The sequence below is a fragment of the Pogona vitticeps genome, chromosome 4 (genome assembly GCF_051106095.1).
Source record: "Pogona vitticeps strain Pit_001003342236 chromosome 4, PviZW2.1, whole genome shotgun sequence".
Taxonomy (NCBI): Eukaryota; Metazoa; Chordata; class Lepidosauria; order Squamata; family Agamidae; genus Pogona; species Pogona vitticeps.
In genome coordinates, this window is record NC_135786.1 from 33,872,281 (window position 1) to 33,888,168 (window position 15,888).

The 15,888-nt window shown below is 41.7% G+C and overlaps 1 protein-coding gene across 3 annotated transcripts in view; it reads right to left on the minus strand.

Moving 5' to 3' along the window:
• The window catches only part of ZNF341 (zinc finger protein 341), a 34,816-nt gene extending 22,661 nt beyond the window's left edge, over window positions 1-12,155 (minus strand). For 2 of the 3 annotated variants that reach the window (XR_012086209.2, XM_020814222.3), the window contains exons 1-4: window positions 12,026-12,155; window positions 3,574-3,684; window positions 2,882-3,069; window positions 1,374-1,523 (exon numbers count right to left, since the gene is read on the minus strand). Coding sequence is in view for 1 of the 3 variants with exons in the window: in XM_020814222.3 (XP_020669881.3) it covers window positions 1,374-1,523; window positions 2,882-3,069; window positions 3,574-3,684; window positions 12,026-12,056 (480 nt within the window). In the remaining 2 variants the exon portion in view is untranslated. The remainder of the gene's footprint in view (window positions 1-1,373; window positions 1,524-2,881; window positions 3,070-3,573; window positions 3,685-12,025) is intronic. The other variant, XM_072997021.2, reaches the window with a different exon arrangement.
• Window positions 12,156-15,888: the final 3,733 nt, after the last annotated feature.

The following is a 15,888-nucleotide window of genomic DNA, read 5'->3' on the forward strand; positions in this document are numbered from 1 at the left end:
TGCTAAAAAGTATAGCTATTATAAGCATTCATGGACTACGACCGACTTCCTCAGCACATGGAAACACACCGAAGCTTGCATTCACATTGAATTCTGTTGGCATGTGGTAGAATAAGTCTGTCTATAGTGATGTGTACAAACAGGCCTGCTGGAATCACACTAGCACTATTTTAATAATTTTGGGTTGTCTTCTTTACCATTTCAGAAAGACAGCTACGATACATTAATCTACTACATCAAAAGTCCAAGAAAGTTTTCTGTGCATCATATGGACCCCAGCCAAAAAATGCTTACACCAAATGTACAGTGGTGCCTCACACAACGATGTTAATTGGTTCCAAAAAAAATCAACGTTGTGTGAAACATCGTTCTGTGAAACACCATTTCCCATAGGAATGCATTGAAAACCGGTTAATCCGTTCCAATTGGAACGGATTGCCATCGCTGAGTGAAAATCCCCATAGGAAACATCGCTGTGTGAAACAATGTTTCCTTCATTGGAATGTATTGAAGCCGACTCAATACATTTCAATGGCTTTGCGAAGTCCTTTTTCGCTCCTGTAAAAGTGTCTTACAATGTTTGGAAGCTGTTTTAAATGATTGCAATGGTTAGCCCACCTCCTGAAACCTAAGCAAACTGATTTTGGTGTTGTTCTGACACTTCGTAAATTTATGGTAATTTTTTGTTTTCTCCATTGAAAACCATTGGATGGTCTGTCTAATGGTTTCCAATGGAGAAAACAAAAAATCATCATAAATTAACGAAGTGTCAGAACAACACCAAAATCAGTTTGCATAGGTTTCAGGAGGTGGGCTAACCATTGCAATCATTTAAAACAGCTTCCAAACATTGTAAGACACTTTTACAGGAGCGAAAATGGAGATCGGGAAGAGCTTTAAAAGGCAAACGGAGATCAAAGAGCCCTTTCCAGATGGGAAAAAGAATCAGGATGTAGGAGAAGAGGATGTAGGAGAAGACAAGAGGAGGAATGACACAGGTTCAAACAAAGGAACAAAAAAGATGAGATGATGGGAGAACACAGACAAGCAATTTGGTGAAAATGGAGGGAGCAGAGGTAGAAAGAAGAAAAATGGGTAATTAAGATTTAAAAAAAAGAAAGGAGGTATGAAATTGGAAACACAATAGAAAGAGGAAATAAATTATGTGGGGGATAGAAAGGAATGCCAAACAGATTTCACTCTCAAATTCACTAGAAGGGTCTGATTTCCCCCATAGGAGGTCCAGAAGTAAAATAAATGGCTCTTAGCCTACTCTTGCTTTCTAGGAAGATCATTAAGTTTCCTCTTGCCCCAAATACTGTTTTGTCAGAGCTTGTATGCATCTTAAAATGACATGAAAACATTCCACTTACCTGAACAGAGGGTTGCACTGTGGGCATAGGTTGATCCAAAGTTGTAAAAGCAGACATAGCTGACATCAAGACCTCATCACTCACTAAGATATTTCCCTGCACTAGAGTCTGGATCAAAGGAGATGGCGGGACAGTAATATATGTTGAGATCTGTTACAAAGAGGGTGTTAAAAAAAACTTTCATTCAATCTCACCATAGAAAGTAAGAGTTTGCTCACATTAAAACAGGACAGAATAAAACATTATTTCTGGTATTTGCAAACTTGTACGCTATGTTGTCAGAAGCATCTTGCCACAGCATCGTGATAGCATAACTTAAAAAACATAAAACTGAATTGAGGTATGATCAGAGCTTGGCCAATCTACTTTCTTCATGTGTACTTCTCAGAACCCCTTAGAATAGGTCTTGGGGATTATGGGAGTCATGATCCAAAAATGAAATTCTACCAAGTTTTAGATAATGTACATCATTGTGATCTTGTGAATAAATGTATGAACACTAATTTTAGACTACAGCATTGAAGACACACCATCACATGCAGACACGAGAGAAACAGCCATAATATATTACGTACGCCTAAATTATGTTTTAGGTATTCTACAACAGGGTGGGCAAAATATAGTTCATGGGTCACATGCCATTCCCAGGAGCCCACACTTGGACCCCTCAATCTCCTCACTCCCCTACAACTTCTAAAACAAAAAGGGGGATTTCAAAATCCCCTTATGCTCCTCTCTAGGGCATGGGAAACAATTCTGTCATTTTGATGGAACCCCAGCTCCCACTCCAAACATTGTACACTCTTTTTTTTTTAAAGTCACTAGAAGGTATAAGGGAGGGTTTCCAGCTTTTTTTAAAAAAAGTCTTTCTAAAAAGAAAAATATCTTGGGTTTGAGAAGATGTATATCACTGTGGCTCCAACACATGCAGCCCTCAGACCTCTGGAGGTTGCCACCTGTTCTACACTACTGTAGACCCTCCTGTAAGAAACAGAGAAATACTTTGGAGGAAAGTTACAATTCTCAATAAAGAACTGCAGATGGTTTATAGCTACAGTGGTGCCCCGCTTTACGTCAATAATGCGTTCCATCAAAATCGCTGTACAGCGAAATTGTTGTCAAGCAAAAAAAAAAAAAACCATTGAAATGCATTGAAATGCGTCAATGGGTTCCAATGGGAAAAATACCTGATCGTGCAGCGAAGATCCTCCATAGGGCAGCCATTTTCTGCTCCCTGTCTTGCAAAATGAGGTCAGCAAAATAGCCGGGAGCCATTTTGAGAGCCGCCGATCAGCTGTTTCAAAATCGTCGTGAAACAAAAAATCGGTTCCCGAAGCAGGGAACTGATCATCGTAAAGCGAAAAAAACCCATTTGAATCATCATTTTAGAAAAACGTCATCATCAAGCGATTTTGTCGTCTACCGGGGTAATCGTCAAGCGGGACACCACTGTATCTCATGCTATCTTGTTTATGGCATAGATATCTCCAAGCACTCAGTTTTCCTACCTGGCGATTGGTGGTCTGAGCTTGCTGCACTGACGTAACGGATGGTGTGTACACGCTGTTAGTAGCCAGGGAAACAGTAGCCAAGGAGGGGGTATTTCCTTGACATTGCTCTCGCTTGTGCGTCATGAATGCCGATAATGAGTTGAACTGCTTCTTACACTTTCCACAAAGGAACACATCCTCATCATCTGCAATCAGAGAAGGAAAAGTTATTGATCCATCTCCAGAGGCCTTTCTCTGGAATTCTCTCTCTCACCACCAATTTCCTATATAGATATCAAACTTAAATGGTGTAATATTAATTTGAAGGTGCTTCTGATGCATTAGCCTATTACAACCTACTGCCCTCCAGCGTGCTGCAGCACTAACTTTCATAATCTCTAGCTAGCGTGGTCTATAGTAATGCTGGCTGTGGATGATGGGGCTGTAATCTAACACCTGGGAACACTGGCTGGAGAACCCTAATGCACATTGCTTCTGGGATAATGTAAGGAATGTTTTAGAATCTAAGCTAGGAAAGTAAAGTCAGTTTTAATTTATTTAAAACATGTAGTTTTCAGAGTTTTGACATATGCAAGTCACCTTTTTTACATATGGCTTGTTCAGAAGCATCACAAATAACAAAGTTATAAGACAACTGGCCAATAGTGCTGTCTTTTCCATCTCCCTTAGTATGTACACGAGAGACTTACCCATGGACTGGATGGTGGTGGATGTATTCACATTTTGTGCCGATGGATCTGTTACTCCTCCTTGACCATCTAACAATGACTGAACAGCCAGCACTGTCTGATTGTCCATTCCTGAAGGGGCCAGAAATGGTGATTAGAGAGACTGCAGTCTCAAACACCCCTTTCTAGAATGAACCTCCCAATTGCATCGTGTTCACCCACATGTTCTCATTCCACCATCTTCCAAATTGTAAATGTGAATTATTATAATGAATCATGCTAAGGATTCCAAGAAATCAATGAGATTGCTAAGCCTTTCTCAATAAACTAAAAATGGCCGAAGCAAGATAGTTATTTCCAGGACACAAGTGCAGGAATTAGCTCAAATAGGGACGTGGTGGCGCTGCAGGTAAAACCGCTGAAGCCTCTGTGCTGCAAGGTCAGAAGACCTGCAGTTGTAAGATCAAGTCCACACGACGGAGTGAGCCCCCGTTGCTTGTCCCAGCTCCCGCCAACCTAGCGGTTCGAAAGCATGCAAAACTGCAAGTAGATAAATAGGTACTACATCAGTGGGAAGGTAACGCCGTTCTGTGCCTAGTCGTGCTGGCCACGTGACCACGGAGGATTGTCTTCAGACAAAATGCTAGCTCTATGGATTGGAAATGGAGATGAGCACTGCCCCCTAGAGTCGGACACGACTGGACAAATTGTCAACGGGAACCTTTACCTTTACCTAGTTTGCTATTTGACTGGCAGCTCTCAATTTCATTAGTTTATTTTCCAGAGCAGAAACAAATAGAATTCCACTGTCTGGGGTCTTTCAAATACTTAGGCATAAGCAATGAGCTCCACTAAATATACTGTGTACAGTTTAAGATCAGCTCCCTTTTTCACTCTCAAGTAACCATGTATGACTCCAGTCCAGTCCAGAATTACTGCATATGAGTGGAGGATAATTAAAGGACGTAAAGCTTCCTTGATGTCTAAATTACCTAACAGTATGGAGCCTAAAAACGAAGACAGGAAAAAGCACTCAAAAAGAGCAAGGAAGCGTTGTTTCTTTTTTAAAAAACAGTTATGCAATGTGGAATAATAATCAACCATGCCAGCCATGTTTTACTGATGTTCTTCCGAACGTTCAGTATAAATCTTACAAAGAAGCTGCAGTCTGCATATTTCCAGAGAACCATGCCATACAATTAGCAATCATACCATCACATATGTGAAATAGGAGGTAAATTTTCTAAGTAACTGAACAAAACACTGACTTTCCATGCAGACGTGAGCTGTCACTTACAACCTGAAGAAAAGTAGTTGACTACTTGTTCAACATCTGCCAGTTTGGACACTGACCACACCTTGAAGACTTGTTACAACTGCTTTACTGCATGTGCAGGGTCTGTCTACCCACATGCACACTATCTATGTTGACATTTCTTCTGTGCACCTCACTTTGATCTCCTCTCCCGATCACAATTTGTGAGGTAAATTGGTCAGAGCTTGTGTTACTCAATGAGATCCAAATTTAAGGGCAGACATCAGGAGCCTAGAATTAAGCAGTCCAAGTCTGCTACTCTACAACCATTCACCACAATTCATTTCTTCATTACCAACACTGCCTGTGTTCGAAAATTGCTTATATAACATTTGTCACAGATAGGAAAAGATGCAGGCGAAGGAGAGACAGGAAAAAGAGAGAAGGAACAGAGTGAGCCGTCCTCACGAATAGCGACGTCGGAGATAGGAGAGAGGGAAAAAATAGAATGAAAAGACTTGATTGTAGTAGAAAGAGAAGAGAAAGTTGATATCTGTCTGATGGAGGGAGAAGGAGAAAAGGAGGAGGAGTTAATTATACCAGTATGGTATAAAAGCTGAAAGGGGGAGGAGAGTTTTTAGTATATCCAGGGAAGAGACTAGGAAAGAGGAGAAAAGTAGAGAGAAAAAAGTGAACAGAGATATGAAAGAGTGTGTGGGTTATTAGAAGATTTACCTAATTTGAAGGTAGGAAGATTACTACCTGTCCCCGACTTGTCAAAGGGAAAGGGAACGTGGACAGAGGTCCTAGAATGGACAGTTATGGTCTTTCCGCAGGGACCAGGTCACTTGAGGAAGGTGATCCGACCAGACCAATCCTTCAGCCAACCACCACTGGAGGGAGATTGGGCCAGGCACCCTTATTGCGGGACAATTTGCACGGTTTGGAGTGCTCCAAAGAGGAAACCCACCGACCAGGAACATTTTGGACCAGCCCCTCAATGAACCTTGGCAATTTACAGACAGATTTCACGTCTTCACACTTAGGACAGTTGCCAGATCTCACTTGTTTTGAACCCATAGGAATCGTTGTGGAATCAGCAAATGTTAAGCCAAATAAATCTGTTAATATTTCAAAAGAGGCTCAGTCATTTCCCGCCAAAAGAGAGGAGTTGCTTCAAATACCTAACGAAACTGATCACAATCCAGTTAAGAATTTGAGCAACAAGCAGCACTTGGAAAATTTAGACGGTACTTGGTACCCAAATTTTTCAATAGGACAACCAAGGTCACCCTCCTCTATTTCTGTGCAGGAACATGTATTTTTGATATGCAGTGCAACTCTTCCCCGCCTTTCTAATCTTTTCTGAATGATTTATTTTCTTCAACTGCTGTATTCCAGTCATGGGAGATGTCTATCAAGTTATATTTACCCTTCTGAACTTAGATTTCCAATTCTTCTTGTATGTTTCCCATATTCTTGGCATTTGTATAAAGACACTGGAGATTGTGAGATTATCTTTTATAATGATGCCTTCTGTGATTTCTCTCCATGTCTTCCTGGCTCTGCATTCTTTCTAATCAAAGAAAATGTTATTATGTGCTGTCAAGTCACTTCCAACTTGTGACAACTGTAATGGGTTTTTGAGGTATGTGAGATGTTTAAAAAGTAGTTTATCACTGCCATGCACTAGAGAATTTCCATAGCTGAGTACAGATTTTTACCCAGGTCTCAGGAGAACAACACTCTGTCCACTATACCATACTGCCTCTCATCACAGAAAATATATTAAGAAATGAATAAACAGCTACATAGCGCTTTTAATAGGCAGTGATAGGAGCCATCCATCTGGAAACACTATGTCATAGGTTATCTAGATGGAAAGTTAGTACTGTAACACTCTCCCCAATAGACCCCATAGAATATGTGAAGCAGAACATAAAATGATTCTTGCACTATGCAAATCCTTGGCCTTGTTCAGCACGGAGATGATCAGCCTCTTTATCACTGGCAAAACACTTCGCAGGCACAAACACTTTAGGGCAGAGGTCGTCAACCCCCCGGTCTACAACCTAGTGCCGGTCCATGGCCTGAGCCGGACTGGACTGCAGAGACAGACCTCCTGTCCCCCCACACGCACTCCCCTCCCAACAGCTGCTTTGCACACATGCACGCATGCCAGCACCTGCATGAGCACTCCCCCACTCCTTCACATATGCACCCAAGCACCCGCGTGAAGGGGTGGGCTGGCACACGTGCAGGCACTCCTGCTTTGCGCATGTGCCTGAGGGTACCCGTGCATGCACCCAAGAGTGTGCCTGGACCTGTGCGCACCTACACGAGTGCAGCAGGGTGCCCTGCCTTCCTCAGAGGCTCAGCCGGTCCGCAGTCCCAAAAAGGTTGGGGACTGCTGCTTTTTTTGTTGTGAGCCGCCCAGAGACCTCTGGGTAGATTGGGCAGAATAGAAATTAATTAATTAAATAAATAAATAAATTTAGAGGACTTGTCTCTTGATTCATTTGTCTCTTGGTTCAAGGGGAAGAATTGTTTTAAGTCATAAGGTGAACTAGTGAAGTTCACTATGATTAATGGATATAACCAGGATATTTCTAGGCAAGGATGGGGACTTCAGCCGCAGGACTCACTGTCAAGTCGAACTTAAGTTGCACTGGTGACTTGACTCAGACTCGAGTTTTTTTCTTTCTTTCAATGACTCAGACTCAACTCACAACCAACCCACACCCTTCCTTTTTTCTGGGGAAAAAGGCTTGTTTTTAATAGGAATTCAGGACTCAGTACCAAAGACTCGGACTTGAGACTCAGACCCAAAGTCTTGCCAACATCCCTGCTTCTAGGTAAAGCTTTTATCTTGCCATTGCCATGCCTCAACCACAGAATTTTATGAGGAGAGAATCCAGATTACATCTTTTGTGTGTCAGCCCCCTATGTTTTTCCACTACTTCTCCTCTCTTCATGTTGAAGTGTCGGGAAAATCCACAAAAAAGTAAAGATGGAATAAGTGAGCTCTGCCTTTTGACTGGCAGTGCTAAAAATTCTCTGTCTGGAAGCCTCCTTACAGGCTACCCTCTGGAATGTAATTGATAATATGCAAATTAGTTAATAGTTTCATTAAATTAGCTTTCCTTTTCTTCTCATCGGACAGAAGCAACTTGGGCATCAAGCTCAGTACAAATGCAGCAGCTTTCCTCTGTTCCTATTCTCTTCCTCCTCTACCTCTGGTGGCTTCCTAAGAAATAGTTTTTTTTTCTTTCCCTTCCTAGATATGCAGGCTGCCTCTCAAGACCTCCAACTAAAAACCATAAGCTTCTGGTCACAGAACTGAGCAAAATGTGATCATTTTTATGTATGCATTCAAAATGTACCAAGTACTCTAGCAGAATAAAAATGCAATTAGCACCAGAATTATGATACAGTGGTGCCTCAATTTACAACCATAATCCGTCCCAGAAGATGGGCATAAGACGAAATGGTAGTAAATCGCAGCACCATTTCCTATAGGAATGCACGGGAACGGGATTAATCTGTTCCAGGATTTTAAAAAAGAAAAACAAAAAAAACTCTAAAACACTGCAAGCCCATCGGAACGCAATGGGGCTGAAAAAAATAAGAACACATACCAAAAAAGGCACTGCAAGCCCCATCAGAACACTATGGGGCTGTAAAGAAAACAAAAAAACCCACACAAACAAACAAAGCCAGTCCCATCGAAACGCGATAGGGCCGCCAAAAAAAATCACCAAAAAACAAGACAGCACAGAAACATAACCCCCCCAGCCCAAAGACACCCTGCAAAACCCTGTAAATGTACTCACCACCCAGTAGCAGAAAGCAGCACCAGGCAAGCCTCCTTTGACGCACACATTTGTAGCTCTTTCGCCCCAACGGTTATTTGAATTCCCCGCCTTTTTCCCTGCTCTTTTCTGGCTGCAACTCAAAACCCCAGCCGCAAGTCGAAGCAACATTTTGCAGCTGGAGCTGGTTGCAACTCAAAATGGTTGTATGTTGGGATGTTTGTAAGTCGAGGCACCACTGTACTGATATTTATGAAAATATCCAAAATATCTTAACACTGTCCAGAACGCTAAATATTTAGACACAAGTTTATGCATGTCTGAATGATATTAAACTCTAAGCAGAGTGGACAAAATCTGTGCTTTAAATTAAAAACTTTAACACTGAAAATAAATTTAAAATTGATTTTTAAAATGTAAGCAAGTTTTTAGTGTGATTTTAAAAATTAAGATAATTTTGTTTTTATTTTAAATCCTGCCTGATACTTTGAATTTAAAATGTAATATAGCTCAAAGGCCTCACTGCAGTATAGGGGTTTTAAATTCTAAATTACAACACCATATATTCATATAAACTTTTTTTAAGTTTTGTAAATACGGTCCAAGAGTTCATGGCTTCAGGTCTCAATTTAATGGGATTCCATAGACTTCTATATATATTATTTTTAATTAATCTACCTCTCCAAGCTCTCAATCTAATATTTGGTCTACGAGATACCATCAGAAATGTGTGCACTTCTCAAACTGGGTTTTTTCTCTCTCCAGATACTTGTATGGAGATAAGAAACCCCATCAGCTGTGTTTATAACTCTGAAGTATATCCTGGAGATTTTTATTTCACCAGACATAATATCATGGCAAGTTTTATTAAAATCTTCAGGATTGCTTTCAACAATTTCTTTGAGTGATGCTGACTCCTTTAGAATAGAAACCCTATTTACTGTCATTCTGCAACTTTTGTAAATCAAGTCAGTATTTACCTCTGACAGTGCACACCTTCAAACGTGGGAATTGTCAATTGTCACAGCTATCAAGGGTGCACTTTTGGTGAGAGGAAATAACATGATTAGATTGAGTACTGAACAGTATTTTAAACTTTGATTTAAACCAACTGAGTTTAAATCATATCCATGCTAAGTAAACTACTAGTGCAAGTGTTTGTAATTGCTGAAGTAACATGATTTAATTCCTGGAAACAGTCATGTTTAATATGAAACTCTGCAGATATGGAAGCCATTTTTTTTACAAAACACGAGCAGATTGTCAAAAGGTACATAAAACATCAAGACACGACTCATATAAAAAGTACATGTACCCTAGGCAGTATGTTCACTCACACATCTAGAGGTGGTGCAGCGTAAAGAATTGTTTTTTTAGAAAACAAGCTAAATTCCAAATATTACGAATCATCTAGCTCCCAAGCATGAAACAAAGCAATTATTCTATCCCTCTTACAGAAATGTTTAGTTCTAGATAATTAATTTTAAAAAACCACTCCCCATTTCATTATCACATCTGATAACTTGTGATGCTGATGACAAAAGACGAAAAGTCTACAAGTTAAAAGGAAACTTTCCCAGCTTCACTTACTTTCCGTTTTGCCAGATAAAGACCTAACTAGAATATATCTGTAGAAAATCTTGTGTGAAACATCCTTGCATAAAGTTGTTCTATTTTAAAAGTATCCGTTTGTATACTACTGTTTGTATACTAAAAGAATAACCATGTGTTTGTACAAAATACTTTCCCATCATAAATTCCAAGGGACGTTCACGTCAGGACACACCTTTCAGGAGAAACAGCACTTCATTTCAGCAATTAAATACAATCTATGTTCCATCTGAGAACTGCTTGACTGTTCTAGAACTACATGTCCATTCAGGATGTGCTCTCATGTTTTATGCATGCTCTCTCAGACGTCAGTCTTAGGTTTTACTTCCAGGTATGCATGCACATCCTCCCAAAACCCGTGTGCATGAAATATTACATGGCATGAATAATGTAGCAATGTATGGAAGTAAGAGCTGGACCATAAAGAAGGCTGACTGCTGAAGAATTGATGCTTTTGAACTGTGGTGCTGGAGGAGGCTCTTGAGTCCCCTGGACTGCAAGGAGAACAAACCTATCCATTCTGAAAGAAATCAACCCTGAGTGCTCACTGGAAGGACAGATCCTGAAGCTGAGGCTCCAATACTTTGACCATCTCATGAGATGAGAAGAATCCTTGGAAAAGACCCTGATGTTGGGAAAGTGTGAAGGCAAGAGGAGAAGGGGATGACAAAGGATGAGATGGCTGGACAGTGTCATTGAAGCGACCAACGTGAATTTGACCAAACTTTGGGAGGCAGTGGAAGACATGAGGGCCTGGTGTGCTCTGGTCCATGGGGTCACGAAGAGTCAGACACGACTAAACGACTAAACAACATGCATGCACAATATTGCCTTAGTCTAGCCTAACATGGTTTCTTGAGATATCTTTATACTAATTTCATTGTGTAAATTATGATTGCTGCGTAAAAGAACAATTTATTTTTTAAATTCAAGAATGTAGTTGGCCACTGTGGCCACCTGGGCTAGACTGTTCGTTTTCAGTACATTGTCTGATGCAGGCAATATAAATCCTGATTTATGGAGTACCTTAGTAGACACAGGGCCTGATGTGCAATCAGAGAATACTTCTTGAAATGACTTAGCCACTTTTTTTTCCTTTTACTTTATGCTTTTAAACCTCAGCAAGAGCTGACTAGCAATCCGGAATTTGTCCTCCAGCTAATGCAACGCCAAGAAAGACGAATGCAGTTTAAATTTCGCTAGGATAAGTGACAATATTACTCCAGACGACCCTCAAAAGGAAAGGCAGACAGCTGTACTAGGAGGTGCGGTAGACCCTACAAGGCAGAAACTAAGGTATCATTGGGGCAGCCTCTCGGGGAGGGGGCCATTTCTTTTGTGGCTCACACACCCCACAAGAATACGAGGTGGCCAAAAAAAAAAAAAAAAACAACCTTGCAAATTGTGGGCAAGTCCTTTGGGAAACGCCAAAGGACGCCTTCGAGCAGAAGCCGGGTCCCTCCCGCTCCCCTACGTCTTCAGAGAAGGTCAGCTTATACCGAGACCAGCCAGCCACACACGACGGGCGTGCACGCCGGCTGCCTGGCAGGGCAGCTACTCAGCAAAGAGAAGGCACTGTCGTCCGGCCCGCCTCGGCGGCTGTTCCAAGTACCCTCCCTCGGCCCCAACAGCCGCCTGGGGCGGCCCTTCGCCAGCCTTCGCAGCCCCCGTCCCGTCCACCGCGGCGGGAGGGGAAGCCTCCGGCGTGGAACAGCCACGCCCGCGCTTGGAGCACCTCGGCTCTCCCTTGACACCAGACCTCGACCCGCCTGGTTCCCCCAATAGAGAGAGGTACCTTCCAGCGCCTCGAAGATCGCCTGCGCCATCTTGGAGCCCAGGCAAAGCCGCGACGCAGCCACCTAAGCGGGCAGTGTGGGAAGAGGAAGAGAAGGCTCCGGCTGGGCCGCCAGGGGGAGCGCGAGGCGGCGAGGTTGGGGCGGGGAGGACGGCTGAGGGAAGAGCCTCTCTATGGGAAACGGCCGCTTTTCCCGGCAGGAAAAGGCTGGCTCGCCTTTCCTTGGAATATGCGAGGGCGAGAGGTTCGTCCTCTCAGGGAAGTCAGGGTCGCTTCACGGAGGACTCCCTCATTTCATTCGATGACATTTGCAAAGGCAGATCTATAAGACATCTGAAGAATATCTGTCCTGTTTTGTTTAATTTTGCGGAGATTATTTCCAGCCTTCTAGAGGCTACTTATAAGTAGTGTTGCAGTCAAAATCCACTAATACTTTATTCATGTTGTTGTTGTTTAGTCATTAAGTTGTGTCCGACTCTTCGTGACTCCATGGACCAGAGCACGCCAGGCCCTCCTGTCTTCCACTGCCGTCCCCCGAGTTTGGTCAAATTCATCTTGGTAGCTTTGATGACACCGTCCAACCATCTCTGTCGTCCCCTTCCCCTCTTGCCTTCACACTTTCCCAACATCAGGGTCTTTTCCAGGGAGTCTTTTCTTCTCATGAGATGGCCAAAGTACTGGAGCCTCAGCTTCAGGATCTGTCCTTCCAGTGAGCACTCAGGGTTGATTTCGTTTAGAATTGATAGGTTTGTTCTCCTTGCAGTCCAGAGGACTCTCAAGAGCCTCCTCCATCACAATTCAAAAGCATCAATTCTTTGGCAGTCAGCCTTCTTTATGGTCCAGCTCTCGCTTACATACATCGCTACATTATTCATGTTGTATAATATTTCGTGCGCTGGGGTTTTGGGAGGATGACACCAATTCTGAGGTTGCCACTCAATCATATATCTCCCCCCCCACTCAAAAAAGGAGCAAATTTTTCTGCCTTCCCTGTTTTCTTAGAGATTTTGGCAAGTGACAGAGAAAACCATTTAATCACTAGAAATTATTTCATGTCACTGTTGGGAGATCAGGCAGACACACCTCTATTCTATCCTAGGACATCTTTGGACATGGTGGTGACAATGTGAATTAAAAATCAAGGAGAAGGTGATTCCCTTGTCTCATTTTTAAAAAATCTTGCCTGATTAAAAATTACATGTAGCATACCCGTTTTGTAGACTTAGCTGCAACAGATAATACTCGTTACTTCCTTTGGAAGTAGTCTAAATGTGTTCTGCCACAGGACAGAATTAAAGTTCTTTCATTGTTTTATTTTTAATAATTTAATGCTCAAGCTCAACTGGGACAGGAATCCAGGTCATACTGTAAACTAGTGTTGACAGAGTTTCTCCTTCACTCAGCATAGGCTTTGCCTGTTCTTTTCTCCTATTTTGGTTAATCTGATGTATTTAAATGAGAAGACAAGTCCCTGAATTGTAGGATCGCTATACAGTTAAATTTTATAGAAATATAATGTGCTTCATCAGACCACTGTTGAAGTGGCTGGTTACTTCTTTAGATCTCTGTATTGTATATCTCCTGAGCATTTGTTCCCTTTGGGTTGGTGCTGAATTAGCCCTTCAATATCAGTATTTGTGTTCAGACTTTTTTCCATTGCCTCCATTGTCTGTTCTTAGCTTTCCTTTCCATTTATCTGTTTTAATTGCTTTGCTGAGTGGTGCGTCCTTCTACAGGTCTTTGTCCTACCTTGCTTCCTAAGTGATTAAAAAAGAATAGGGGAAAAAAAAGGGATCAGGGCACACTGAAGAAATCCTTGCCATTTTGATAGTCTTTTAGCTATGAAAAATGTGAATTTTTGTTTTGGACTACAGATTTAGTGTTACCTGATGTTCCCCACACACTCACTAACCAAAACAAGATTGAACCATGCCTTCAGGTGGGGGCAAAAAAGCTCACAAAGTCAAGATTTTTGTTACTGGATATATTTTATATCACACGGATGGCAGGCAAAATATTAGCAACATCACCAACCGATTAGTTAAAACAAGGAGAATGAATACTGTGTTTGGAAAAGCCTGTAGTTCATCCTTATGGAAAATGTGCTTATCCAGACTCATGGCCATTTATATTTTATAAGTAGTTTATACGTAGTCTTTCCCCAGATGTTTATGCATATAGCCTGAATATCTGCAGAGAGAAACTCTGCACATACTACTGTTATCAATAAAAGCTATAGAAACAGAAGTCCTGCACTGTAGAATTAATGGAATGACATAGCACAAGCACAATTACCATGGTTCCATAGCTTGGGAAATAAAACAGTAATAATTATCTTAGGAGTGATTACTAACATAAGAGTTGGATTGTAACACAAGTCTTGTTACCTTGAGATGAATAACACTAATAGTGAGATGATGTCACTACTGTTTGCTTTTCAGCTTTCTCTAACCCCTCCTTCTTTCATGTAATTGTATGTACTTAAGCATGTGCCTAAAAACTTGCCAACTCAGATATCATTCCAAGTATCTTACGAAGTCAGCTGTGTTTCTTGAAGGCTTATGCCAAATATCAATAAATTAGAATTATGGATTAAACTAATATAGCTATTTTCCTAGAAGGAATCATGATGCACTTTTGTTGTTATTTAGTTGTTAAGCCATGTCTGACTTCATGACCTCATGGACCAGAGCACACTAGGCCTTCCTGTCTTCCACTGCCTCCCAGTGGTAGCTTCGATGACACTGTCCAACCATCTCATCCTCTGTCATCCCCGTCTCCTCTTGCCTTCGCCCTTTCCCAACATCAAGGTCTTTTCCAAGGAATCTTCTCATGAGATGGCCAAAGTATTGGAGCCTCAGCTTCAGGATCTGTCCTTCCAATGAGCACTCAGGGTTGATTTCCTTCAGAAACGATGCACTTAGTCATATGTTGCATGTTAGCAACATTTTAGACCAACAAATAAAGGTAAAACCACTATATAACAGTATTTTTACTAGGACTTTAAACTTGGCTTGGGCATTTCTTTATTGTCTCAGCGTTATAATGCTGGCAACTTTGGAAAATACATGGTTCAATCCACTGGAGGGCACTCTTACCCTGGCATTGATGGAACAGAACACGGGGAAACTACTAACTGTTGCAGAAGCGAACTGCAGAGTTAAAAAAAAATTAAAACGGTTCGCTTTGGCAAACAAACGTCTTGGCCAGAATAACGTATCCTGTTTTCCCCAAATAAGCCCTGGTAGGAATTTTCAGAATGCTCGTAATATAAGCCCTACCCCCAAAATAAGCCCAGTTAAGTGGAACCCTGCCCTCCACCACTGTGCAGCAACCAGAAGATGACTTGACTGTATTTGAATGGTTGTACATGAAAAAAAATCCCCTAATGTTTTTTGGAGCCCTAATGTTTTTTGGAGCAAAAATTAATATAAGACCCTGTCTTGTTTTCGGGGAAACGGTATCTGGCGGCATTGAAATTTCTTGGGCTGACAATATTATTTTTACTGTCTTTAATGGCAGAACGGAAGAATATATTTTCTTGTAGCTGAGAAAAGTAGACGAACAGGTGTAACGACTACCTGAGTGTTTTCAGAAGTACAGGAATCATCCATTGGAAGCACTGAAAAGGCTGCTTTGGCTGCAAGTGCTGATAAGATTTGCTGGTTATTTTGGGCGCCTCTTCTTGCCCGCTTGGAGACAATAGGAAAATCCAGGAGTTTCTTGTAGCGGGATTTACGAGGCTGAAGTTATTGCCCAAGGTTCATTAACCCTTGCAGAACCCCAGCTTCTTATTCAAAATGGTAAAATATGCAGCGGTGCCCACTTTGCCAGGCCATTCCGTGCCCAAAACGGCGTTGGGC